General features: G+C 50.9%; 7 protein-coding genes across 7 annotated transcripts; 3 read left to right on the top strand and 4 right to left on the bottom strand.

Moving 5' to 3' along the window:
* Positions 1-112: 112 nt before the first annotated feature.
* BDW70DRAFT_109502 (translation initiation factor 3 subunit CLU1) lies at positions 113-4665 on the bottom strand. The gene is made up of 4 exons (XM_073734500.1): positions 4362-4665; positions 4247-4312; positions 4123-4178; positions 113-4064 (listed from the first exon to the last, which is right to left on the bottom strand). The coding sequence occupies exons 1-4, from the start codon at positions 4396-4398 to the stop codon at positions 450-452; spliced, it is 3774 nt and encodes a 1257-aa protein (XP_073599194.1). The 5' UTR covers positions 4399-4665; the 3' UTR covers positions 113-449.
* A 501-nt stretch (positions 4666-5166) lies between these two features.
* BDW70DRAFT_157030 (uncharacterized protein) lies at positions 5167-5663 on the bottom strand (the record flags this gene model as incomplete). Its single annotated transcript, XM_073740282.1, has 3 exons — positions 5167-5441; positions 5503-5575; positions 5628-5663. The coding sequence occupies 3 exons, from the start codon at positions 5661-5663 to the stop codon at positions 5167-5169; spliced, it is 384 nt and encodes a 127-aa protein (XP_073599193.1).
* Positions 5664-6137: 474 nt separating this feature from the next.
* BDW70DRAFT_109494 (ATP-binding protein) lies at positions 6138-8762 on the top strand. Its single transcript, XM_073734499.1, has 5 exons — positions 6138-6896; positions 6950-7312; positions 7371-7612; positions 7675-8015; positions 8066-8762. Exons 1-5 carry the CDS (start codon positions 6628-6630, stop codon positions 8501-8503), a joined length of 1653 nt encoding a protein of 550 aa, XP_073599192.1. The 5' UTR covers positions 6138-6627; the 3' UTR covers positions 8504-8762.
* Positions 8763-9108: 346 nt separating this feature from the next.
* BDW70DRAFT_129930 (uncharacterized protein) lies at positions 9109-10579 on the top strand. The gene is made up of 2 exons (XM_073735715.1): positions 9109-9498; positions 9557-10579. Exons 1-2 carry the CDS (start codon positions 9195-9197, stop codon positions 10300-10302), a joined length of 1050 nt encoding a protein of 349 aa, XP_073599191.1. The 5' UTR covers positions 9109-9194; the 3' UTR covers positions 10303-10579.
* A 12-nt stretch (positions 10580-10591) lies between these two features.
* BDW70DRAFT_109422 (RTA1 domain-containing protein) lies at positions 10592-11920 on the bottom strand. The gene is made up of 3 exons (XM_073734497.1): positions 11557-11920; positions 11405-11497; positions 10592-11339 (listed from the first exon to the last, which is right to left on the bottom strand). The coding sequence occupies exons 1-3, from the start codon at positions 11807-11809 to the stop codon at positions 10750-10752; spliced, it is 936 nt and encodes a 311-aa protein (XP_073599190.1). The 5' UTR covers positions 11810-11920; the 3' UTR covers positions 10592-10749.
* A 1223-nt stretch (positions 11921-13143) lies between these two features.
* On the bottom strand, positions 13144-16032 carry BDW70DRAFT_129916 (putative phosphoketolase). Its single transcript, XM_073735714.1, has 8 exons — positions 15799-16032; positions 15667-15741; positions 15375-15609; positions 15172-15324; positions 14811-15120; positions 14143-14760; positions 13269-14094; positions 13144-13213 (listed from the first exon to the last, which is right to left on the bottom strand). Exons 1-8 carry the CDS (start codon positions 15959-15961, stop codon positions 13176-13178), a joined length of 2418 nt encoding a protein of 805 aa, XP_073599189.1. The 5' UTR covers positions 15962-16032; the 3' UTR covers positions 13144-13175.
* A 203-nt stretch (positions 16033-16235) lies between these two features.
* On the top strand, positions 16236-18100 carry BDW70DRAFT_109382 (putative acetate kinase). The gene is made up of 6 exons (XM_073734496.1): positions 16236-16759; positions 16859-17173; positions 17298-17360; positions 17478-17550; positions 17605-17985; positions 18040-18100. Exons 1-6 carry the CDS (start codon positions 16380-16382, stop codon positions 18088-18090), a joined length of 1263 nt encoding a protein of 420 aa, XP_073599188.1. The 5' UTR covers positions 16236-16379; the 3' UTR covers positions 18091-18100.
* Positions 18101-22951: the final 4851 nt, after the last annotated feature.

The following is a 22951-nucleotide window of genomic DNA, read 5'->3' as shown; positions in this document are numbered from 1 at the left end:
GAAAACGGCGTAGCGCAGATGACTCAGCAGCACTAGGATTGAAAGCACCATTGGTTCATGGTCACTCGAGCATATTTCATCGCATTACAGTTTGCCGTGTAAATAGTAGGTCATTCAATGCATGAGTTAGTTGTGGTCATATATAATATACAGATGCAGGACACCAGTACAGCGTGCAAATCACCCGACCTTGCCTGCTATGCGCTGCCCATAGTGAACCTCGTAACAATCCATGCCGAATAGCAACCCAAACCCAGATATGAGAGTAGAGATTTCTACAAATTGTAAAAACAAGTCAGAAGTATATCCAAGAATTCCGCTCATCCAACGTACGAGCCCTGGAAATAAGGGCTAGAGAAAAAAAGTATGGCCGTCAAGAGATGTGAAGGTCAAAAGGAGATGTAACACCCAGACATTTGTTTTTATTCGAACAGAGAGTATGAAGAAATTCAAGCAGAGGACTTCTTCGATCCACGAAGCTTAGGGTTGCTGGCAGCAGCACGCTTCTTCTGCTTGGTTCGCGAAGAGCTCGTGTCGCCACCCTCGATGAACTTCAGCAGTTCATCAATGTTCCTCGAGTCGATAGAAGAGTTAGAAGCCTGGCTGGGCGCAGAGACATCGGCTGTTGACTGGCCAACCTGAGGTTGAATTTGGGTTCCTAGAGTAGTCCGAGTGCCCATATTGATACGACGCAGGCGGCGGGCCTGGATGTCTTTGGCGTGCTTGGCGATGGAGACAGCGTTCTGCGTGAGCTGCTCGAGCCATGTCTCCGCCTCCTTGGTGTTGCGGTCTTCGGGGCCGAGCTGGCTGAGGAAGATGTTGTACGCATCGCGCATCTTGCCAACAGCAGCCTTGGAGTCTTGGTCAAGGGCCAGTGCCTGCGCAAGCTGGAAGAGAATTGTCGCAGTGTTGATGGACTGCTTGCCGAAGAGTGATTCACAGACTGACAAGGATGCCTCGAACCACTTCCTGGAGTCAGAGTACTGCTTCAAGTGCTGAAGCATAACCGCAGCGTTGTTCATAGTGGTGATCGAATCCGGGTGGTTGGAACCGAAGATGATCTTCCACAGGTCCATGGCGTGTTTGATGTACGCAAGCGCAACTTTGGTGTTTCCAGAAGCGTGCTCAAAGAGACTGAGGTTGAGGTAGCTCAAGATGGTGTCGGCGGAGTCAACACCGAGTGTGCGTTCGGTGACGATAACTGCCTTCCGAGCCAGCTCGACAGCGGCATCCTTCTCGTCTGTTTGGTAGTAGAGCATAGACAGCTGGTGATACAGCTTGGCGACTTCAGGGTGGAGGATACCATAGATCTGCTCATGCAGAGACAGAGACTCCAAGATGAGCTCCTGGCCAAGCTGCTTCTGGTTCTGCATGAGAGAGATGCGACCCGCTTCCAAAGCCTCCTCAGCAAGCGAACTCCGTGGAGAGGCATCCTTGACCAAGGGGACGATGTTCACAATGTCGTCCGGGGTAAAGGTAACAATCGGCTTCTCTGCAGCAGCGGAACGAGCCGGTGAAGTAGAGTCACCGTTCTTGTTCTTCTTCTTCTTCTTGCTGCCCTCATCCTGTCCGGCGCCGTTGACACCGTTGGCAACAGGCAAGACCTTCTTCAAGCCCTCAACTTGGGCCTTGGTGAACACGAAATCGCGAGCACCAAGCTGAAGACCAAGCTTGATAGCAATATCGCGAAGAAGCTGCAGGTGTCGCAGAGAGTTGAACCACTCGGACTCCAAATTGAAGCGATATCTGAGGGTAACCTGCTTCTCAATTTCTGCCCTGAGAGCTTCGGGTGTGACCTTCTCGAAAGAGAAGTCGCCCTCCGGGTAGATCTCGCGGAGAGAGGAATCGATCTCAGCGCGCGGTGTCGCATTGACATCAGCACCGAGAAGGCAGTTCAGAAGGTGGGCAACGCAAGAAGCAGCAAACGGCGCAGGAAGGTTACGCAAGTATTTGTTCGTAATGTGCTTGAATGCACGAACAACCATCTCCTGCAGCAACAGAGTAGAGAGAGCCTCAAGGCGCGAGCCCTTCTCCTTGGCCAGGTTGGCCAATTTACCCAAGTAGCGGATGTTGATACCACGCTTGTGCAACAATTGGCTAAGAGACTGGCCGTCCATCGGGAAGCCCACGTCGCCATCGTGCAGATCCTGGATCAACTCTGGCATTACCTTGGACCGCAAAAAGTCACAAGCATCACGGACTTCCTTCTCGTCCTGAGCCCACTGCTCCTTCTCCTCGTCGGTTTGAGGGATCTGGCCGCTGAAAACGTCCGGGTTGAGAGCAAGGGAGAAACCGGAGATATCGACACGCTCCTGATCCAATGCTTCTTCGGACTTCTCCTCAGAGCCCTCTTCCTTGGACTCAGTAGCTTCAGAAGACTTTTCCTTCTTAGCAGCTTCCTCTGCCTTAGCGGCACGTCGGCGCTCGACTTCAGCCTTGACGTACTGGCTCATCTTGGCCCTCCAGTAAGACTCGACCAGTTCCAAGCGAAGAACTGACATCCGATGAGGGTATGCATCGCCGCCCTCTTCCTCGTTCCATGCCACATCAAGCGGGGTGACGCGGTAGAGGTCAAGAACGTATTTACGGCCGTCTGTACCCAAAAGACCCTTAGTTTCCACACTACCCTCGAGATCGTGGCGCTGGTTGTCCTTATCCCACACAGGGTGTTTCTTGATCCTGAGGGCCTTAGAAAGCTTCTCAAAAACAGGAACAAAGTCGGGGTGGGTAGCGACAACGTCCTTGCCCTCAACACCACCGTAGTCGATCTGGTGCTCGCCAGGTTCTCGCTGCTTGAAAATTCCAGGAACGATACTCTGTCCAACAATACGCTTGCCCATGTAGTCAACCACGATGGTTCCTGGTGTAAACAAGCCGTTGATGTCGAGCTGGTTGACGGCCTTGATACCCAGAACATCCTTGCCGACAGCTACACGCGCAGCTTCATCACCACCCTCAGAAGCAAAGGTACCAACGCCATCAGCACCAAAGGAGTAGAAGATGTTGTTGTATACGAAAATTTGAGCGTCCTGAGCCTCCGTGGGGTTGAGAGGAGCAACTTCACCCCGAGCGACCAAAACAGCACCGCGGGCAGCAGCCTCGTTGTAATCAGCAAACAGCTTGGATGTAAGCCGCTCGCGGAAAACACGGTCTTGAACAGTCTCGCGGGGCAGTTCCTTGGTGGTTTGGAACTCTTCATTCCAGTCGCGCAGGGTTTCAGCATTGTCCACACCGGAGACGAGGTAGTTTTCCTGAGAGCGAGTGATGTCGGGCTGGTGAGCATTTACGTTGGAGGCCGGTGGAGCGACAAGCCATGGGCTGCTAGGAATGGAGTTTTGGAAGGGGAAGGTGGTCAAAAGATCTTTCTGGTTGTTGGATTCCTGGAGTTCCTTGAAGGCAGCATCAAAGGACGGAGAAAGCTGAGAAATCAGGTTGAGAAGCGAATGCGCGCTTCCCTTCTTGGGAACGGTTTTGGGGAAAGGATCGAATCTGCTGTTGGAGCACTTGTTGACGAAGAACCCAGAAACGTGGGAGGTAATCTGGAACTGCTCTCCCTCATTGGTAGTAACCTGGAGATAGAGCAAGTGTCCCTTCTGACGGAGGTGATGAGGTGGCGGGTTCCATGGAGAAAGGGAGATCGACTTGACGGTCTTGGGGGCGGGTGCCTCCGACCTGGGAAGAATAGTCTTCAGCGAAGAAGATCCGGAGATGTCGTACTTGGCAAGCAAGTGCTCCTTTTCTGACTTCTCGCTACCAGCCTCGGCAGCAATCGAATCATGGAGAGACAGACCAGCGTTGACACCGTTGAGGGTATCAACTCGGTCACCCGCGGCTCCAAGCAGCTCCCTCAGGCGTACAACGTGCATGCGAGCATCTTTCTCAGTATAGGGATCTTCCACCAGAACAATCTCTGAATCGGCCTGCAAGCCAGGAACCTCAGAAAGCTCGACAAAGTCGTTGATGCGTTTACCATTGAACTCAAGATGGAAGCAGGTGTACTGAAATGTACCGGGCAGCTCGACGATAGATTGACGGACATCCTGGACTTGTTCTTGGCTTGATACCTAAACGATAGCTATTAGAGACGCTGGTGTGGTTAACCTGCCATTGGCTAAAACGCACCATAACCTGGATCTTGTAAGGTTCATGAGGAAGTTTCACGGAGATCTGGAAGAGGCCTGTGCAGAACCGCTGTCAGAGACTAATTTTCAGGATAGCCACAGGTAGCAATATCAATCCAACATACCGCCAGCGCCATCGTCCTCCTGGACACCCTCCTGGTTGTTTCCATTGGTGATTTGCTCTGGAGACTCTGTAACTAAATTAGTTCAGTGTTCTCGGAATGCTCCGTGGCAACAAACCTTTTGAGTGCTCCATCTCGCCATTGGTCTGTGCCATATTTTCGGGTTATCGAAGCTGGAGCTGGAGCTGAATTTTAATGACAGGAATAATTGAGGCTGTCGGTGACCGTGTGGGTAAAGCTCCGGAGAACGGAGAAAGGAAGAAAAATTCGAGGAAGTATAGTGAGAACGAGGATTCTAGAATAAAGGGGATTAAAAGGATAATATACAGAGGAAGAGGGCAATTGAATCAAGCAACCACCCTGTATCCAAGCAAATGCATCAAACAAACCCCAGAGTATGAAAAGAAGATGAAGCGACAGGGAAAGCCGGTTTGAAGCTGGAGAGAAAATTTCGCGGATGCGGTCCCGGAACTCCCTCGGAAGTCTTCGGGCGGTGGGAGGAATGGGATCGGTCCCCACAGAGCAACCCCAGCATAATGCATCATCACCCGGGGACTTGTTCTCACTCTTCTAGTTTTACCGTTTACATGTTGGTTAACTTTGATTCTAACCTAGTACTGGCCCGTGGAACTCTGTTTGCCGGCGTTGAGTATGCGGTTTATGCTTTTGCCTACACGCTTTGGCGCACGCGACAGTGATGTATTTTGTGGTCATAGTTCGAAGTTGGCGGAGCTCAATTGCGGTTGCTATGGAGTCATTACATACAGGCGGCTGTAGGAAGTAAAACGTGATTTTGTAGACAAGATGCCGACTGAGTTGTCTAAATTCCCGTAGCCTGTTTCACCACAAAATAACATAATTTCCCCATACCAAGCAGACGGTTATATTATCCCCAACGTAGGGTCAAAAACAGTGGCGTTTGCTCAACCAACGAGATCAACAAAAAAGGGCACCTTATCCTTTTCCTCCTTGTTCTTCTCGTCTTCGCATTTGATTATCGGCTTAAAGTCCTTCTCTGAATCCTCCTTTTCCTCATCGATAAAGCAATATGGTCTCTTTACTCGTGACGCAGTCTGCTTCGAAACCTTTGGAGTGTATTCGGAGGGATGAACACGAGCTTTCTTAGGGCTACTGGCGGGGATACCGGCATCCCTACGGAGCCTGGAAATGTGCTGGCGCAGCGCGATAACAGAGCACTCTGCCATGGGATCAGTAAGGTCAGTAAGGTACTTTGATGCTCGTTGATGGTAGAGCCATACCGGGACCCATATGGGCTGCTAGAGCTTTGTAATCGAGAACACCTCTCACTTGGGCCAGAATACCGAGAAGCAGCTTTGAAAGGTCAGCAACTAGAAGTGGAATGGTATATCTATTGGGTGCATACCCTAGCTTCTGCCTCGGCGTTCCACGTCATGGGCATGTCGCATCGGTTGGTAAGTTGAATTTCGTCGAATAGTGATAAAGGAATAGTAGAACTGCGTTAAGTGCAAGGGAGATGTGGGAGGGGAAGAAGAAAGGATAGAAAGGCCATTGCAAGAGGATGTGCTCAACGGGTGGTTGTTTGGACAAAGTGTTACGGAGAATGAGTGCATTCGCAAAATATTTCTCATCATCATAGCTTGGGGTATGTGTTTTAAAGCAGGACCTGAAATGATATCTATCTGTATTACTCTGTAATCCTTTACGCATGCCTTCTCTCGATCGAACTTTTCAATAACATAGTCATTTTTGGACTTAGGCAAAGTGGCGCTTCTGTCCCAGGCTGAACTTTACGACCTGAAGTGAGGCAACCAAGACCTCGAACGTAAACCCATTCTCCCCTTATATCCGGATATGCCCTGATTATGACTTTTTTTTATCACTTACAGTTGAGAAGAGGAAACCTGGATGATAAGAAGACTCCCGCCACACTTCAGCCTCAGTTTATGCGAGATCGAAGGCCAGTTTGCCGCCAAGCAGCTGGATCTGCAGAGCGACTCCATCGATCCTGAGGCGCAGCACAGCCAGATCGCATCTGCGAGTCACGACGACAACAATCATCACCGGTTCCATTCTTTTGACTTCCTTTTTTCCTCTCAGATCCGCTTTGTCTTTGTTTTCTTTCTTCTTCTCTCTTTCCCACCCTCGACACTCATTAAGACATTCTTGTGGGATTTTTTCTCTGCAGGTCAGGTACAGTCGATTTCTGGAACCTCCTGAACCGCTGCAATTGCGTCCAGTAATTGCCGCTTAATATTTGTATACCAATTGTCAGGATCCCAGCTTCAAGCGCAATCACGTCGGTCTTCACCGCCATTCCCTTCTGTCGATTTTCATATTTATCAGTTCAGTATCGACTCGTCTCTCTTTTTCTTTTCTTTTTTTTGGCCTTTAAACCAGTCAACATGTTTTCGCGCTCCATTCAGCGATACCTGGTTTCTTCAACTCGAGCGCGCCCACGGCTACCACCAAGGCGGCCCGGTAGGGTGTGCGCGATGTTTTCTGGCCAGACTTTCACACAGAGCGCAATCCCTGGAGCTCCTGACCCTCAGGATCAAGCGAACCAAGACGACGGTAAAGGCAAAGACAATGACCAGGACCCTAATCTCAGATCCACCATCCTGAAAATGCTGGAGTCAGCGGCGACGACTTTCGCGTCAATTGCTGTCTTAGGGTATATCCATCCTAGAATTGGGCTTGTATTGGCTGTTGACTAACCAGTAATAGCATTGCTGGGTACTCATACCATAAATATTACAAGTATCTCATTCTACAGAAGATGGAGAACGCTTTTGAACCAGGTGACCCTGCGCTCGAGGTTGCCGGCGTGGGTCCGAAGCATCAGTATAACCATGAGGAGCACTGGTTGGTTCGAGACGAGCAACACAAGATCGACCAGATCATCTCTGGTGGGATCCCGGGCCATTACTTCCTGCTCATCGGTGAGAAGGGTACTGGGAAGACTTCTATGCTTCTGGAGGCCATGCGCAAAATCAATGGAGACGGATGCGCAATTTTCGATGCTCATGGTGATCAGGAGATTTTCCGAATCCGGCTTGGGAAAGCACTAGACTTCGAGTTCCATGAAGAGTACGCAGGATTCTTTCTTGAATTGCACGTGAGGGTCTGTACTGACCCATCTCCGCAGTTACATCGGTAGCCTCTTCAGCATCAAAGGACCGAGGGATACCACCGCCCTCTTGGATATTGAGCGTGCATTCAACAAGTTGGAGAAGGTCGCAATGAAAAGGAGGTCCAAGGGGAAAGCTCCGCTTGTACTGATCATCAACAGCACACACATGGTCAGGGACGACCCCGATGGCCAAGACCTTCTTGAGATGATCCAGCAAAGGGCCGAGCAGTGGGCAGCCAGTAACCTTGTTACAACAGGTTTGTATTCATGCGAATATCCAGATTTCGAAGTAGATCCGGGCTGATTGCAGCATGGACAGTTTTCAACAGTGATGACTACTGGGTCTATGAAAGACTAAAGCGTTACGCAACCAGGATGGAAACCATCCCAGTGGTGGATCTCCCCAAAGATAAAGCAATGGCAGCGTTGAGAAAATACCGCAAAGACTACTTCAACGAGCACCTATCTGATGAAGTCCTCAAAGCAGTCTACGACAAGGTTGGAGGCCGGCTATCGTACCTCAGCAGGGTTGCAAAGGCTCCGGACTTCATGAAGCTGTGCAACGATATCTGCGAGGCTGAGAAGACATGGTTCCTTAACAAATGCTGGATCCTTGGAGAGGAGATGGATGACGATGTCATGGACCAGCAAAAGTATGCCGTAAGTATGCATTGATGCATGCCAGATTCCCCAGCTCTAATGAGAAACAGTCTGCGGCTATGGTGATGGCAAAGGCGCTAGTGGATAAGGAAAAAGCGATGGAGAAAACGTACGACGAAGAGAAAGGCCATATACTTCCGGAAATACCACTTCACGAGGCACGACAGATTATGACCAGGGCCGACTTCATCCAGAGCTATGATCACGAGAATATCTTCACCATCAACTCGCACGCGATGGTCCGGGCTGATTCGGTACCTATGCAGCATGCGTTCCGCGAAGTCTGCTCCCAGCCCGGATTCGAAGGGCACCTGGAAGCCACCCTTGAGCGTATCAGTGCTATTGAGAGCTTGGGCCGTACCAGAGAACTAACGATCAAGGATCTCTGGGATCATGGAAAGTACCAGATAGCGATGCGGGATACCAAGGGTCGCGAGCAGGGGACTTTGGAGTTCTTCACCAAACCCGTGGAGAAAGATGACGACTGAGATGTCAGCCAGATATCAAGATGTAAGAGGAATGTTTATGATTTGTTTGTTTGGGCCGGCGGCATAGGCCCTATACCCCTGCCGTACTTGTACACTGATGATCAATTGGCTATCGATTTAACTACCGCCTTTTTTTGGATATTCTACAGACTTCCATTCTCTGCTCGACGATTGATCTGCTCTGCACAAGGAGCGAGATCTGGACCGACAAGCCTTATTTTATTCAATACAACTGCTGATATTCTTGACAGCGCTCAACCATGGAAATGTCGTCTCCATGGTCTGTCAGATCTTAATCGTTCACGCCAAAATGACGTTATCGTAGGTTAGTCTCCGCTAGAGGGTAAGGACATTTGCTTCGATTCTAGGTATAGGATAAGACGAGAGCACTCCACTGCCAGCTAGAATATACTCCGAGTAATACCAGTAATACTAATAATGCTTGGGCGAGGGGTAAACCATTCTAAAAGAAGGTTCCAAGGTTAAAGGGCAGTATTTCCTCTTGGTTAGAGCTGTCATGCCCAGGTCTAGTCGTCGGTGACATCATCACATGCTCACGGCCCAGCTGCCATCCCACCACCATTAAATCGAACTCGCTCCTTGTTATTCTTTTCATTTTTTTCTCATCACTGTTGCGAACTTCCGCCCTGCACCCTTGGAGGCTGGTTTATCCGCATACAATCACGAGAAGATGGCTCCCCGTAAGAATGAAACCCTCGTCTCGTCGAGTCCGAAAAAGTCCTACGCCGAAGTCGCGAAAGCGCCCCCTCCTCCTCCGAAGCCCATGGTCGGGCGCATTCCGTCACTGGCGCGCTTCTTTCTGGTAATAATCAGTAGCTTAGCACTCAGCTCGACTCTGTTTACTCTCACGTCTCCAATTACCCTCGGCGAATTGGGTAGTGTGAGCAGGCATCTTGAGGAATGGTGGGAAGTGGGAGGTTTGATGACATGGAAAGCTGTCGAGGTCGCGTCAGCTTGGGCATTGGGTTTCGACGGTCAGCAGCCGTATTTCTCTCGTCCTCGCGATGCTTTACTTACTAACAGTCTCGGTAGGACGCGACGTTCTAAATTTCGTGTTCCTGATCCACCTGCCGACCTACGCTCTGCTCTCATCCTTCTACGGACTCCGACCAACAGCGGTCCTTGCATCTTATGCAATCGTATTAATTTCTAGCGCCGTACCGTTTTCTCTTCTGCGCAAGCCTAGTTCCGTCCACAATCTCGCCCGCGCCCCTTCCACCGCCGTCTCCAACCGGGGCATCCTCCAAGACTGGGGCATCACCGTATACACGACCATTCTCGCTACAGCCATCTACACCGTCACCTTATATTTTAGCTATCAGACCTGGCTCCCCGCGCAGTTAGTTGTGCATTTCGAGAGACTCCCCAGCGTCACCCGAGTCCACGCCGGCCCTGCCGGCTTACCGACTCTATTCCTCTGTCTCCTCCCAGCGGGGTGGGCAGCGAGGGACTTCCTCTTTGTCAGCTCTGCGGGTACCCCGGCCGTACAGGATACCGAAATTGAAAAAGGAAAGCGCGTCCTTCCTCAGCAGGGAGAATACCTTGCCTCCACCGTTTATCGGAAGACTTGGGGTGCGCTTTCATGGAGGACCAGGGTGCTTATCAAGCGAACGGTGACTCTAGCCACTGTTCTCATGGCCAACACTATCATTCAGGTTGCAGGGACAATAAGCGGTGCTAGCTTCGAAGGCGCTTCGGCGTGGGGATTCGTTTGGACAGCGGCTACCTTGGTCGTGGGGTTGGTTTATGGTTGGATTGAAGCTGTTGATGGACTTTAGTCGAACTCTCCAAATCCTTGGCTTCCTAATTCCGAATTGAATTTATGATTTTGTTTCCGCGTTAGCCTGGCGAAGTCGGATGGAATTATACTGTATCAGCTAGGGGATTCAGCTTGGAGTTGGGCTCACCTCATTTTGTTCCAGTCCCAATTTTGTCTTCTCTGCGGCTTTCGGGCTTGTATTACCTTCTCACTTTACGAATACGCCAAGCTGGGTTTTAATATCTTGTTATGGTCTTCTAGCTCTGTTAATTCCAAGTTTAGTTTCTACTTTTCAAGCGGTATACTGTAGAATTTCTGCCTAGCACGAGCAAGGCATCTATATCGAAACCTGGTCTACTTTGGATCCAAGGTATGAAGCGCATCCGGAGGTGCACACCAAAGGCGCTCAGGCAAGTAAAAAATAAAAAAGATAATAACATAAAGCGAAAGAGGTAATCAAGTCACGTTAACCCAGGTACCTCAGCTCCGTGAAGCTCCCATCTTCACCCCCTTTTCCTCCATTACCAGACTCAGGCAAAAACCACCCGGGATGGATCAGGTTAAAGACGGCGACAGCAAGAACCATCATTGCCCCATCAAGCGCAATGAAGAATCTCTCTGTGGTAATAAGATACCCACTCCAGCCTTCCAATAACTCAATGGTCCGATAAATGCTCCGGACATAGATACAGAGTACCGAGAAAACCATCGCCGCAAGCAGCGGCACGATTGTCTTGGTATAGTTCTGCAAGAGCCGGCGGGCGAGGGTCCGACGGACAAAGTCTGCCGCGCAGAGGACGAAGACGGTAATCGATGCCATTTGAAAGATGATACCGGCGACCATGATGTTTGTACCCGGAGTTGTGTTGCCGTTTTCTTGCGCGGCGGCGACAGACGCCATTCCGCCGCCAATAGCTTGGACTACGAGCGAAATGATGTCGCAAGTTACGAAGATGATGAGATACACTCGCGGGCTGAGGATTGAGGAGTCGCGGCCAAGGAGTTCGATGAAGCGGCCGAGGAGGACATAGACGCCAGCCGTGTAAAAGGTGGGTGCTTCGAATTTGTTAGCTTCTCCCATGTTCGGGGATCTGTAAAGCATGTATGGGCGGGAGGCTTACCTATGATCAGGGTTGTGATTTGCATGAGAAAAGCATTGGTGTTGTATGGGCATTCTGCGGACCAGGTTCGGCCAGCCCAGCCTATGACTTCGGCTGTGGTGGTATGGTATGAGAAGACGGTATAAAATAGCGAAGAGTAAAGAAGTACTTACTGAGGCTTCCCACAGCGAATACAGCGCACCACCAGGTCCGTTTCCAGGCAAACTGAACTGCCTGGCCTACCATTGTAAGGCCGAAGAGGACAAGAAAGACGATGCCTGCTGCGAGAGAGGGGACATAGCCGTAAGGAGTGCCTATCCCATCGATATAGGCATGGCAACCGGTCTGCAGCTGTCTTCTGACCTCATAAGGGACGGTGCCGTTAGGCAGTATGTAATTGCTAATGTCCAAGTTGCTGTCGGACATCTTTAACCAACCACTCGTAGATGAGAGAAAGAAGAGACTTCAAGACGGGGTAACGACTGAAAGATCCAGGGAGAGCCGATCAATATTGCGTAAGGGCGCTCGTCGGATTTGAAACTGAGTGAATAGTACAGACTATAGAGCACGGATGTAGATATAGCGAAGGAAAGGATAGGCCGTTGGTTTTGGGGCCAAATTATTAGTAAACGAGCGGCAGCAGCGTCTTTTAGAAGTATGCTGGGCGAGATATCAGATTGCAGCGAACGAGGCTTATAGGCTGAGGCTTGGCCATGAGGTCGAGTCTCTGACAGAGTCTGAAACAGTCAACATGACGCGAAAAGAAGATCGCGAAAACTACTTGCGCATCGCCAAAAAATCTGCCAAACAGGCCCCGGAGTCGGGAACGGATAGATTTGCATGTCCGCTGTTTCTCCATGATGGCAGCCTTCGGTTGCTGGCGGAGCAGTCCCACACCTAAGAGTCTGTGATTTGTTCGACTCCTGTCCCTGGCCTCGGTCGGGCCGTGTGTTATTCGGCAGTTGAAGGCTTGGGTGGGCTTCAGCCTAGGAAAGTTCCACAAGGTTGACAGATGGTCGCAAGGTTTGTTGAAAATGGCTTAGCTGCTGATGGAAATTGGTCCGAGTAGATCGGGAACTTTCTTGTCTGCCAGGAATGGCTAGAGTCGAACTTCATCGCTTTGTTCTCATTGGCGTATGGATTGATTGATGGACTGGAAAGATCGATCTTGCAACGCCATCGATATCATCTTATCATCAGGCCAGCCAAGTGAGGATCTTGTCGACTGCAACGGCCCGACGAACCCTCCTTGCGGTAGAATTCTCGTCAGCTTAAGCCCACCATCCCGTAACCAGATGGCCGGAGGTCACAGATACTGAGGGTGTCTGTGAGAATTGATGAGGACTCAAAAATTCGACGCGAAGGATCGCACCCTTGCGAAACAAATCTCTGACACGAGATGAGGGGAGAGAGTCGAGGACAGTTGGTCTTAGGGACTGAGGAGATTGACCCCCCAAAGCAGCCCAGCAAAAACTGGCATGAAAGCAGTACAAGGCCAGCGCCGCGAAAGGATGCGACAGGACAGGAGATGGGATGCCCTGATGATGATGATAAGATGGATTATTCAAAAAGATAGACTCCAGAGTACGGGGAGAGGAGAGGAAGACGATCAGCCGAGCCGTGTTACAGCCCGTGCCCCTGTCATTTGTCCTCCTACGATTCAGACTCACCCCATTAACTTTCTTGACTTCCTACATTCTTACAGGACTACCTAGCAAGAGGATCTGGACTATTAACCGTGAAAGGTGTTCTGATTCGGTACTCTGATATGCCTAGCTCCAGTTTTCATTTGCTAGTTAAATGAGGGCATATTGTATGTGTCTTCGGGATCTACTAAGATGTCAGGATGAATCCGAATAATATCCATCAAAAGCAGCTCACTCACCTTGATGGTTGTTCATGATATACTTGCGCGTCTCAGCAATGTTATGATCGAATTCAGAGCAAAGCTCCTGGTGCCGCAGCTTGACTTTCTCATTGAACCTCGCTCCTCCCGTGACGGCTGCCTTCGCGACGTGGTACCGCGATACCTCATTCACAAGCATCATGTCAAATGGAGTTGTGGTGCTTCCCTCTTCCTTATATCCCTTGATGGTTGCCCGGTCGAGCTTAGGGCGGCCAAAGAGCAGGCCTTGGAGTTCGTTCGCATATCCATGATAGTTGAAATGGATGGAGCGATCCTCGGTGAAGAGGTTGTCGAAGGCCTCATGCTTCAAGGCGTGGGGGTGGGCGCCCTCGTTCTCGAGGATGAATAGGTCAGTTACGTTGACTACACGGACACGCAGCTCAGGACATCGTTCTCGCAGTATGGCTGCCGCCTTGATAACTTCGAACATGACCTCAACACCGATTCCAACGAGTACGACATCCGGGCGGAGCCCATCGTCGGTACTGCAGAACTTGAAGATTGAGGCTCCGGCTCGGCAGTGGCTTTCCGCTTCCTCGGGGCTCAGGTACACTGGGGTGGGTTGCTTTGAGCCGACCATGAGGTTGATATAATTTTTTGATTTCAGGCAGTGGTGTAGAGTGGTAAGAAATGTGTTGGCGTCGGGAGGCAGGTAGACGCGGGCGGCGTACGGCTTCAGTTTGAGAACCGCGCCGATGAAGGATGGATTTTGGTGAGAAAAGCCATTGTGCTCCTGTCGGGCCCAGGTGCTGGTCTCGATGTAGTTGATACTACTCACGTCATGGTGCCATGCCGTTTCTTTAGCCTGTTTGCTGGTTAGCAGGAAGCGCTGACTGTACTCGACTTGACGTACCATCTTTGCGAACTTGGCATACTGGACCATCATGGTATGGATAATACCCAAGAAACTCTCATACGATGGGAAGATGCCCGTCCGGCCGGTCAATGTATATCCTTGCATGAAGCCCTGACACAAATGCTCGCTCAGGACCTCGATCACCCGCCCACCTTTTGCATTCGAGAACTCATCCCACTGGAAATTCCTTCCCGTATGTGATAGGGCAGCGCTCAACTTGTTACTCTCCAGCTCGTCGGGCGAGAATAACCGGACGGTATGCGGGTTCTTGACGAAAACCTGGTCGATGAAGCTAGCAATGGTCTTCATGGCGCTGAACTGATCCCCTTTTTTCACGCAGAACTGTCTCCAGTCAGGGAGGTCCGGCGGTAGATGAGTCTTGTAGGCCTCGGGTCTCATGCCGAGTTTCTTATCATCCGAAGGAATAATGGATAAGATTTCGTCGATAACGTCGCCAGACTCTGTAAACAGCTCATCGGGCTTGTATGAGGACAGCCACTTCTGCAGGGCCTGGAGCTCCTCATCGTCTTTCTTAGCATTAGGAAGGGGAACCTGGTGGGAGTGAAACGACCCTTCGATGAACTGGCCATGCAGCTCTTTCGGCCCTGACCAACCCTAATACACGTCAGCTGATTAACGTCAAGCCAGGGGAATGGGGCGCATACCTTGGGCGTCCGCAAGACAATCATGGGCCATCGAGGCTTCATGATAGGCTTGCCGGAGCGCGCTGCTTTCTGAATGTTACGGATCTCCTCAACCGCCCAGGATATAGCGCTATGAAGGTCGCTGTCGATGTCCTCGAGGTCCTCGACAATGCGCACCTGATATCCGTACCCTGTAAACAGGCAGACAATCTCCCTGTTATCCATGCACCCAAAAATAGTGCGCTCGCTGATCTTGAAGCCATTCACATGCAGGATTGGAAGCACCGCTCCTGACTCAGCTGGATCGATGTACTTGATCGCATGCCACGATCTGACCAAACCTTTAGCAGGATTAATTCACCACACGCGGTCACAAACTTACGTAGCTGTTGGACCAGTTTCCGCCTCTCCGTCTCCAACCACACAAGTTACAATCAAATCGGGGTTATCCATGACCGCGCCAAAGGAGACAGACAGCGCATAGCCCAGCTCTCCTCCTTCGTGGATAGCGCCGGGTGTTTCAGCATTGATGTGGCTTCAACACGTTAGCTTTTCTGACTTCTTTCTAGGTCGATGGAATCTCACCTAGGCAGTCCGGCACTGGTACTAAACGTCGAGATGAGGTTGTGCAGACCCTCCTTGTCCTTGGTATACTGCGGGTAAAACTTCCCAAGCGAGCCCTCAAGCCACAACGATGCTAGCAAGCCCGGCGCTCCATGCCCTGGCCCAACAACATACAGCATATTGAGGTTCTGCTTCTTGATCACGTAATTCAGGTGAGAGTAAACGAGGATCAACCCAGGACATGTTCCCCAGTGTCCTGCGACATCGGTCAGTACACTCATTCCCAGCCATAAGCCTTGAGAAAGCTACTGACCAAGAAGTCTCGGCTTGATATCCTCCTTCGTTAGAGCCCGTTTCAGCATTACATTATCCTGTAGGAAGATCATCGCTGTATAGAGGCGTCAGCACCCAATGCACCGACTAATCCATCAAAAGCCAAACATACCAGCAGCAATATACGCTGCCGCGCGACGATACTTATGCAATGCATCACAATCGCTTTGCTCCAGCTTCGTCTTCTGCGCGGGAATTATGAGCTTCTCTACTAAATCGGGGACGTGCGACGGCTTTGGCGCCGGGTTCGGTTGCTCGATGACTTCTCCTGGCATTGTGGCGGCTATGTAGATGGGGATCGATGTATTGTTTGTAGGTCAGTTTATTATTAGGGAAGCTCGAGATATCTTTGTTTCTGTACTGCTGCTCTAAGATATACCTAAGCCAGGTTGGGTAGACTGGCCAGACTCGGCAGAGACGGCTGCACTACGTCACCGTGCTCAGGTTGACATCACAAACCGGCCGACAACAAGCATTGTGAGACTGCGCGGAGATAAGAACAACGTCAGAAAACAAGATGGAAAAGATATAGACACCGTGAAATGATCGAATAATCAGCTCCGTCTCAGACGTGTATTCTCTAGTCGAAGTCGATTTCACTTACTTTAAACTAACTGCTGCCCATCCAAACAACTACGAACTATACCCTACCTATCTACCAGACGACCACAACAAAATCAGCAGCATTTCAACATGCCCCGCAAATTTATTCTCTCCGTAAACGCGGGCTCCTCCTCCGTCAAAATCACCTTCTACAGCTACACCAAAACCCCCAGTGTTATCGCGACCGCACAAGTCTCCGGCATCACCGCACCCCCCGCAACATTCAAGTACAGCGTCGGCTCGAAGCAGAAGAAAGAAGAGCTGAAGGAGAAGATCAGCTCAGGACCAGACGCTTTCAAGCTCCTGCTGCACCGCTGCTTCACTGACCCTGATCTTAAAGATGTTGCTAGTGCCGACGACCTGGCTTACATCTGCCATCGGGTCGTGCACGGCGGCGACTTTGAGAGTCCTGTGTTGATCAACGAGGAGACGTACCACCAGCTGGAGGACTTGGAGGATTTGGCGCCTTTGTATGTGCATTCACTCGCTTCCTAATTCGCTTGTTTCCTACTGGTGTCGAGATAGAAAATACGGAGAGTTTCTGACTTGTTCTTGTCCACAAATGGCAGGCATAACTTCGCCGCGCTCGAAATCGTCCGGCTATGCAAAAAGGAGCTCCCGAACGTCCAGAGCATTACGTTCTTTGACTCCTCCTTCCACAAGTCTCTCCCTCCTTACGTGAAGACCTATCCAATCGACCAGGAAACAGCCAGGCGCAACAAATTGCGCAAGTACGGGTTTCATGGGATAAGCTACTCGTTCATCCTGCGCTCGGTGGCCGAATACCTGAACAAGCCGGTTGAGAAGACAAGCCTGATTGCCCTGCATATAGGGAGCGGTGCGTCTGTGTGTGCGATCAAGGATGGAAAATCCGTCGATACTTCGTATGTGTCTAGACCAACTATTCATTCGTTTATTCATTCATGCATGCACCCCTAGCGTCCTGTATCCCGGGAAAGAAGCCAGCCATTCAGGCATAGCGATCCTGATACTGACATTCCTGCTTAGAATGGGATTAACACCCCTAGCTGGGCTACCAGGCGCCACACGCAGCGGCGATATCGATCCATCGTGAGTATCCCAGCTGGACCCTGGCCTTGGGTCTGAAGGAGCCGGATCTGATCTGATCTGATCGACCGCGATCCGTGCACCTCCTTGCTGGATGCGAGCTAATTCCCGGTTTCCCAGGCTTGTCTTCCACTATACCAACGAGGCGGGGAAGCTCAGCCCTGCAAGTACCAAGGAGATGCATATCAGCACGGTAAGCACTTTACCTGCACGTAGCAGTCCAGATAACGCTAACGACTGTCCACAGGCGGAAGAAATCCTAAACAAGAAATCCGGCTGGAAGGTCCTGACGGGCACAACAGACTTCGCTCAGATCGCAGTCGAGGACCCCCCAAGTGAGCAGCACAAACTCGCCTTCGACATCCTCGTCGACCGCATAGTCGGCTATATTGGCAACTACTACGTCAAGCTGGACGGGCAGGTCGAAGGGATTGTATTCGCCGGTGGAATCGGCGAGAAGAGCGCGCTGCTGAGGAAGGCTGTTATAGAGAAGACTCGATGTCTTGGCTTTGCGGTTGATTCGGAGAAGAATCAGCAGGGGCCTGGAGACGACGAGACCGTAGTGGATATCACCGCCAGCGGGAGATCGGATGCAAAGCGGGTGTTTATCTGCCAAACGGATGAGCAGGTGAGCTTTCTCTTTTCCGGGATGTCGAGACGTTGCTAAATGCTGGCTTTGCAGTTCGAGATGGCGTACAACTGCATCAAGACGCAAGGTCTCGATAAGCAGTAGGAAAATAGCCGACCTACTGTCAATGCACCAAACTACCGTTTCGACTTTTGACTGTCGTTAGTATCGGCCTTACCTTGAAATTCAGGGCATATCCGCACCCTCGGTAGCAAAACAAATATATCTCCAACACCCCAAACACGCAATATACAGAAAACACCGGACCTCTTATAGCACACATATACCCAAAACAAAACAAAATGAAGGCCTAGAACTTCATTAACTTACCTGTCTATTCCATCCGATTCCATCACCCCAATTCCCAAACAGAAGCAGCCAACTCAATAGTCAACAGCCTATTATTCTACGTTATTCAGCGTTCCAGATCAGAGTCAACTAGTCAACCACCGGCAAGCCACAGAACAAAGAGAACTTCGAACTGAGATTAAAGTGCCGGAACGCCTCTGATCTTCCCGCGGCATCCTGGTACCTTTGCTAAGTTGACCAGTCGTTGTTCCTGTCTCTTTTCCTGTGTCCTTCATTCGACAGTTAGGCGAGTAAGCAAACATGGGCGCTACGCCATAGCCTATAGTCTACTGATCCAAAGTACTTCGTACGGTAGTATCGCATCACCATCACCTCATCGACGTCTGCCGTCCAGTCCTTTACCGTATTGTATCGACTCAACGCCACGAGCAGAAACAAAGCCGGCGGCAACGACCACATACATCCACTGGCGTATGGCGTAGTGTGAAGATCGCTCATCTCTTCGAACTTCAGCCAGGATAAACGTGGACTTTACTGGTCTGAATGTCGACTTAGCTGGAATGGTCTGGGATGGTCGCTCGACGGACTCTGACGGATTACCGAGGATTACTTTGTACTCCGTACAGCACATTGAGATCACCTGACAAGGATGGATCACAGATAATCGCGGTGATCCCTCTGATCCATCACCGACCAGTGACCACTGGTCCATCCGACGGTGGGGCGGGGTTGCAGAGGCACACCTCTTGCTTCTTCAGTCAGGTATCTGCGTGCGTCTCAACATTAGCTTGCAAAATCCAGACTGTCTCCTGTATACGCAGTACCCGTACAGGGTATCCGCAGACGAATGGATAATTTTGGTTTTTGCCACAGCGCCGCTGACGCTTCATTTTCATTCTTTGTCCCTGCCTCCCCCTTGGGAAGGTGAAATGCGTATCATGGAAGGTTGAAGAATCTGAGAAAGACAGATGGAAACTGACGATGCAGGTTCAACCGCAGTCAGGCTGCAAGTGCTCTAGATCGAAGTTCGCGCAGTTCTCAAAGTAACGTAGAAGTAGTGGACAAAAGAGAATGTTGCTGGTGCCTGTGGTGCCTGAAAGTCAAAATTGTACGGGCCGAAGCGACATCCTTCAAGGTACTCCATCCTCTGTACTCACCTTGACCACGTACTTTTTCGCCCGTACGCCATCAGCATTACAGGGTACCAAGGAGGCAATTTTCACGACGTAGTGCCAGCAGCCACTATCACAGAGTCCAGACGCCGGAACCAAAATGGCTATCGATTTCAGGGGGCGAATCCGGCCGCGATAATAGTGATCCGCGAAGATCAGGGGCTGGGGCTGCATAATGGAATGGATCATGGAATGGATCATGGATACGTATCGGTATCGCTATCTGCATGATTGTCATGAGTTACCTGGTTGACGGGACAGGCTAAAAAATGTTGCTATTTTCCGCGTTGCCGTATGGAGCACCTGGACAGTTAGGCTATCGGAAAGTGCCTAATAATCTTACTGTACGGAGTCCTGTCAGTTGGTGGCTTCCTGTTCCTGAGTATCCCAAGCTGAGGTAAGATAACGTGGCAGCTGAGTGGCAATGGCAGCGCTGTCTTACGTGGCCATACGAAGTATTCCATCAGGGCACCACGCGGTTATCTCCCTCGCGAGTATGGAGGACAGTGTACGACGCCGAGTTTCAGCTTCTGAGACTTCAATGCGTACTCCGTACCAAACATACTGATTATAGGGCCGCAAGTTTGACTAAATAGGGTTGACAACAACGCCGATTCGTCCCTCTTACATAACGCCGCGGTGCGCGGAATCATATCGAAAATCTCAGCTGTTATCCTGCCTGGTTTTTCTCTTTTTTTGCTTCGCCCAAGATAGCGCCCAGTACGTGGTTGCCAGCCTGACAGGAGTGAGACGGAATACTCCGTGAGTTGTATCCATTGATGGACGCGTACGCTCATACTGACATATGATAGCGTACGCTGGATCTGAGCTGATAATTTAGACACTTTTCAGGAATGCCACTCTCGGCCAAAGTTCATAATACGATGCCTCAAGGCTAGTCTCCCGCCCACGGCGGCCAGCTGCTGCATGAGAACTTGCAGCAATGCAACCCTGTTCCACGGGAGTTCTAGAATATCCCGGTAACACGAAGGCTGAGGGTCCTCAGTGTCACTGAGCTTTACGGACCGAAATGAATCGCGAAGATGCCGCATCGCGCGCTGCGCGTACCTTTTGGGCTCGATTCATCCCGGCTAGCGGCGTATAACTATATACCTGTCTCAGGCCTTATTCTCTGAATATAATTCGCGGCTGCGACTGACGCCTCAATAACAGGGAAGCCCGGTCTCGATCAGATGAGTGGCCCGGTTTTAGCCCCCTCAGACACTGATAAATCGACAGTGACCTGGAAGACATCTCCGAGGCGCGGTAGAGAGCACATCCCATATATCAGAAATTGACAAATGCATCTCGACCTATCAAGCAGCTACTTCGGATAAGTCAAAAGTGCTGACGGTCCCAGCGGTTCGGGCGGGTGGGAGCGCCTGCCGTCTGCGGTCGTGCAGGTTGCTTTTTCTGACTGTCCGACTGCTGCGGCAGGCTGCGCAAGCAAGCTCAAGCCAAGCTTGAGCTCAAGCTCTAAATACTGAATCCGGTAGCTGAGGAACAATCATGAGATTGCCCGAGTAGGAAGATGTACGGACAAGAAAGCCGACAGCCGTAGTGTATGGTTTCTTTCCGGGAAGGATCACAAAGGATGAGACGGAGAGGCTGCGGCGGCGCGATTGGATTCAGTCCAGGGCTAATGCGAGTGAGCTCACTGGTTGAAGTTCATTTCAAATCTCCCGTATTTTAAGATATATCATATTTTTCGGCTGTCTCAGTTGTCAGATAGGCGGTTCGGGGAATACCCTTACGGCAACCGGAATCAGCGCCCCTGGGAACGGAAACGGAGATTTAACCATGGTTTGTGGTCTGATAAACGTTTCTAAGGCGACGCTCCTGCATTATTAGTGCCAACGCGTTTCGGCACGTGTAGCCTGTGTAATAGACAGTATACCTGCTGGACGGAGACAAAGCGGAGGTAGGCTGGCTATTGTGATGTATATGCAATGTATATGCAACGTACATCATCAGAGCGGATGTGATGAATCCGTACACTGCACAATTGGAAGCTTGCCTGAACGGGGTTCAGCCACCATTTCAGCCACTTGAGCCCCCTGCTTCCATTGAATATCTCTTCTCAAGATTCAAGGCAATAATTCTGCAAGGCATGTTCGCATTCCTCGCGATCAGACCTCCCGCCCCTTCAGCCTCCCGCTTGGTTCCCTGGCAGATCGGTAGATCGCGTCTGCAAGCTGCATGCAAGCAAATAAAGCATGCGCCTAAGCGTCGTCTGTCGTACGAGCAAGTACCGCTCATAGCTCCGATATGCGCCCTCGGGCCTCTTGATAGATTTGTAGTATCTGATCTACCGCAGATTACTGACAGCGCCGGGGACAGGAACCCTGTCGCCATGCGCCGATGCGCCAAGGCGAGCCCCAGGCCAGAGATCTGTCAGTTTTATTCATCGTCATTCCTGAGCTCGGCCGGTCTCAGAGTTCCGTTAACGAGTTTCGTTATTGCTCAAACATCTTCAAGTTTAAGCTAATGCGGGCAGCCGAGCCCGGATTCCTCTAGGGAAGAAAAGTACCAGATCAGGAGATGTAGATGTGAGAATCAGTCCGGCGTATACTCCGGAACACACAGAAAGGAAAGTCTAGAAAATGACTCGTTCTGAAGTCATACTGACTATTTGATACTATGGGCTTTTTTTGTCTTGAGGTCCGCAGGATCCCGTCTCCGTATCTCATCGAGAGCGATTACCCGTGGGCCATCGTCTTCCCTTCGCGGAAGTTCGGGTGTGTTCCGTAAGGCTTGAGCAATTGGAAGCTCGAAGCACTAGTCTGCTTGGGATGCTGATAGACGTTGATCCCTGGACGGACTCAGGAGAAGCGATCTCCCTGCAGGGTGTGAAGCGGTGGAAGTACCGCAGTGGAACGCGGAATCGTCTCCCTGCCAACCCCAACTGAGAGATCAATGGGCCCCGACGGCTCAAATTCTGGACCTGGCGACAAGTGCCGTTCTTTGTTTTCTAGTGCGGTTCTAGCTGTATTCGCGACCGGATCGTTCTCCGTTTTCGCACCGGTACCTAATGTATTTGACTTTGTCCTAAACCGTGCTGGTGCGGTTTCTGGATCATTACATCGGCCCTTCGATGAGGGTAAGCATGAGAATTGATTGGTACGGAGTGTCTGTACGGAGTTGGGAGTCGCCAGATGTGGAGAGGCATCCTCTTAGGTGAAAAATTCCGCAGGCTACTCCTTAGGTACCGCGTGGTCTTTACTCTTTTCTAGAGTAGCCGTCGTTTAGTTTCTACGGGTAGGCTGTGGGAGGCCAACGGTCCGTGGAGTGAACCATGGAAAGGATAGCTTCCAGAATCGTCCTGGAAGCTGGAATACCCGCTGGGCTGCAGCCAGAGGGTCGATGATCTTGGACTAATCCACTCAACTGCAGGCGCCAATGCAGGAACATCTGCATACCCGAACTGCTAATCCGTCTGCATCCGCCGTCTGGATACCTGGGAGAGGTTCCTTCTTTGCGGCCCT

This window comes from Aspergillus foveolatus (genome assembly GCF_047715535.1).
Source record: "Aspergillus foveolatus strain CBS 279.81 unplaced genomic scaffold BDW70scaffold_7, whole genome shotgun sequence".
Lineage (NCBI taxonomy): Eukaryota > Fungi > Ascomycota > Eurotiomycetes > Eurotiales > Aspergillaceae > Aspergillus > Aspergillus foveolatus.
Note: the sequence above shows the minus strand (reverse complement) of the source record. Positions and strands in the feature narration are given on the sequence as shown.